The sequence below is a fragment of the Palaemon carinicauda genome, chromosome 8 (assembly GCF_036898095.1).
Source record: "Palaemon carinicauda isolate YSFRI2023 chromosome 8, ASM3689809v2, whole genome shotgun sequence".
Lineage (NCBI taxonomy): Eukaryota > Metazoa > Arthropoda > Malacostraca > Decapoda > Palaemonidae > Palaemon > Palaemon carinicauda.
Window position 1 is genome coordinate 92,142,949 of NC_090732.1, and position 2,500 is coordinate 92,145,448.

At 35.1% G+C, this 2,500-nt stretch overlaps 1 protein-coding gene across 1 annotated transcript in view; it reads right to left on the reverse strand.

The window, feature by feature from the left end:
• Positions 1-1,798: 1,798 nt before the first annotated feature.
• LOC137644925 (uncharacterized) overlaps positions 1,799-2,500 on the reverse strand; it is a 23,359-nt gene continuing 22,657 nt past the window's right edge. The window contains exon 8 of the mRNA XM_068377801.1: positions 1,799-2,500. This exon is cut by the window's right edge and continues 358 nt beyond it. Within this exon, the coding sequence (XP_068233902.1) occupies positions 2,261-2,500 (240 nt within the window). The 3' untranslated portion in view covers positions 1,799-2,260.

Here is a 2,500-nt window from a genome sequence, read left to right on the forward strand (position 1 = left end):
ATCTCAATTTGGCCTTTTTAAAAAATTGATTAACCATAAATGCTATAATTTATATCCTTTTTCTACTAATGGTTTGGTCTTTTAGAGCTTCCGTTGTTTAAAAGTTGGCGTTTTCTCATTTAGAAAACCTGGCAAACCTGTTTACCAGCAAGATGGGGCCCCAACACACTGGTGTTTGGAAGTTCGTGGATTCTTGAAACATTTCCAGACTGGTGGATTTCAAAGGATGCCCCAATTCTCTGGCCATCGTATTCACAAGATATCACTCCCAAGGACTTCCTTCAATGAGGTTTCTTAAATATATTGTGAATCAAAGACATGAGATATCACTAATTGCATTGCCATCCCTGATATGGCTACGCTATAAGAAACATGGTATGAAATCGAGTACGGTCTTGATGTACTTCGTGAAACTAAGAGTGAAAATATAGAAGTGTATTATATGAGGGCAATATACCTCATTATCTTCCCATTTGGTAATGATTTTCAATACATGATCTTTAAAATTCTAGTTTAATGAAAGATTGAAAAAGGCAAATCAGAATATGGCTAGGTTAAATAAAACTTGGAAATCAAATCGCCTGAAATTACATATAAAAATCAGACTATATATCAGTTTGGTGTGATCGGGTGTTACTCTATGGACATGAGTCATGGTATGACAATGAAGCAATCTCCAATAGATTTAGTAGATTTGAGAACAAATCCCTCAGAAGGGTATTGGGAGTTAAATGGCAGGGCAGGATTAGAAATGAAACCATAAGAGAGGTTACTCGAGTGCTATATGTGGATGAGATCATGATGAGGGGTAGATGGAAATGGTTTGAGTATGCTCTTCGAAATCCCCAAGAGAGATTACTTCACCAAATGTTCAGCTGGGCTCCACGAGGCACTAGAAGAGTTGGAAGACCCAGACCTACATGGCTGAGGACTATGAAGCGCGAAGTAGGTGGTGATGAGTGGAGAAGTATTGAATTAAAAGCTTAAGATAGAGACGACTGGCGAAATCTAATCGAGGCCTTTTGTGTCAATAGGCGTAGGAGGAGATGATGATGATGATTGCACATACACACACACACACACACACACATATATATATATATATATATATATATATATATATATATATATATATATATATATATATATATATATATATATATATATATATATATATAAGTGTGTGTGTGTATGTGTGTGTGTTAATATACATTATACAGTACCGAAAAAGTTGTATTCTACAGTAGGCGTACCGTTGGGTACTACGGCGTTTTCCCCATCTTGGGTCAAGCGGCCTCCTATGTCCAACAGTTCCGGAGATACAGTTGCGGCGGGTGGCAGTATATCGACCAAGAGGGGCGAGGCCATTTCGGCTATTTCGCCGTCATTAGAAAATGTGTTACCAACAAAATATTGTGCCTGGAAATTCAATTAGTGGGTTCCTGAAGAGTTTAGCTCTGGTCATACAAAGACATTAACAGCGCTACTAGAGTATCGATAGGAACAAATATTATCATTTTGGAACAAATCCCAGAGGTACCACTGTCATGTTGTCTCGTATTGCTCTCGTGTACGGTATCTGTCCTGTTCGTGTACGTTATCTGTCCTGTTTTGAAGTAAATTATTAATTTTGACAGTGTGCCATATGACCAAATTAATAATGCACTTTCATTTCAAGTTGTAGATTTGATTTTGTAATAATTGCTTTAACTATAGTTAGGACTTGCAAGAGCCTTCCTTTACTGTCTAAATGATGAAAAAAAAAAAAAAAACATTACTGAGTAATAGTAACAATGAATAAATTACATAAATCTAACTTTATTAAAAATAAATCGACTTACATCCCATAAAGATATTTATAGTATGACAATATTCCTGTTTGAAAACCATTATAAAAAATCTAAATAAACATAACATATAAAATTTTTATCATAATATGTTCCTAATCTTAAAAAGCTATGAAATGCTTATTTAAAATGTAAATACGATTTCAATATTTCTTTCTGTCGAAAATAAATTAACTTTTTTTCCCATGTTAAAGTTAAACCGCTGCTAATCTGCATGCATAAGATTTTCAGATCCCCATGTAGCAACATGGGCATTAAGATATTATTGGTCCAAAAATACATAAATAAAACAATAAAAACGAACATCATATTTAACATTTCGACTAATCATATGCATCAGCTGGTCAGCGCTTTATACATAAGAGTTGTCATTTTAAGCGATATGGTAACAATTAACGTGACCCCACAAATACCTACCAAAACAAAATTCGAGTTATCAGAATTACAAACACTGTTAGTTCTGACGCTCTCCTACTTGCAAAGGCTCTACTGCTTCCATGTTTCTCTCTTACATAATGTTCCGGTGCTGTGACGAGTTCCGGTTCTTTTCCTTCTAAGGGTAAATATTCAGCATCATCATCCTGTACAAGAGCCAAGGAGTATTCGGAGACTATTGAATTGTATGTTTTAGCCAGACTTTGCAATAACTCAGT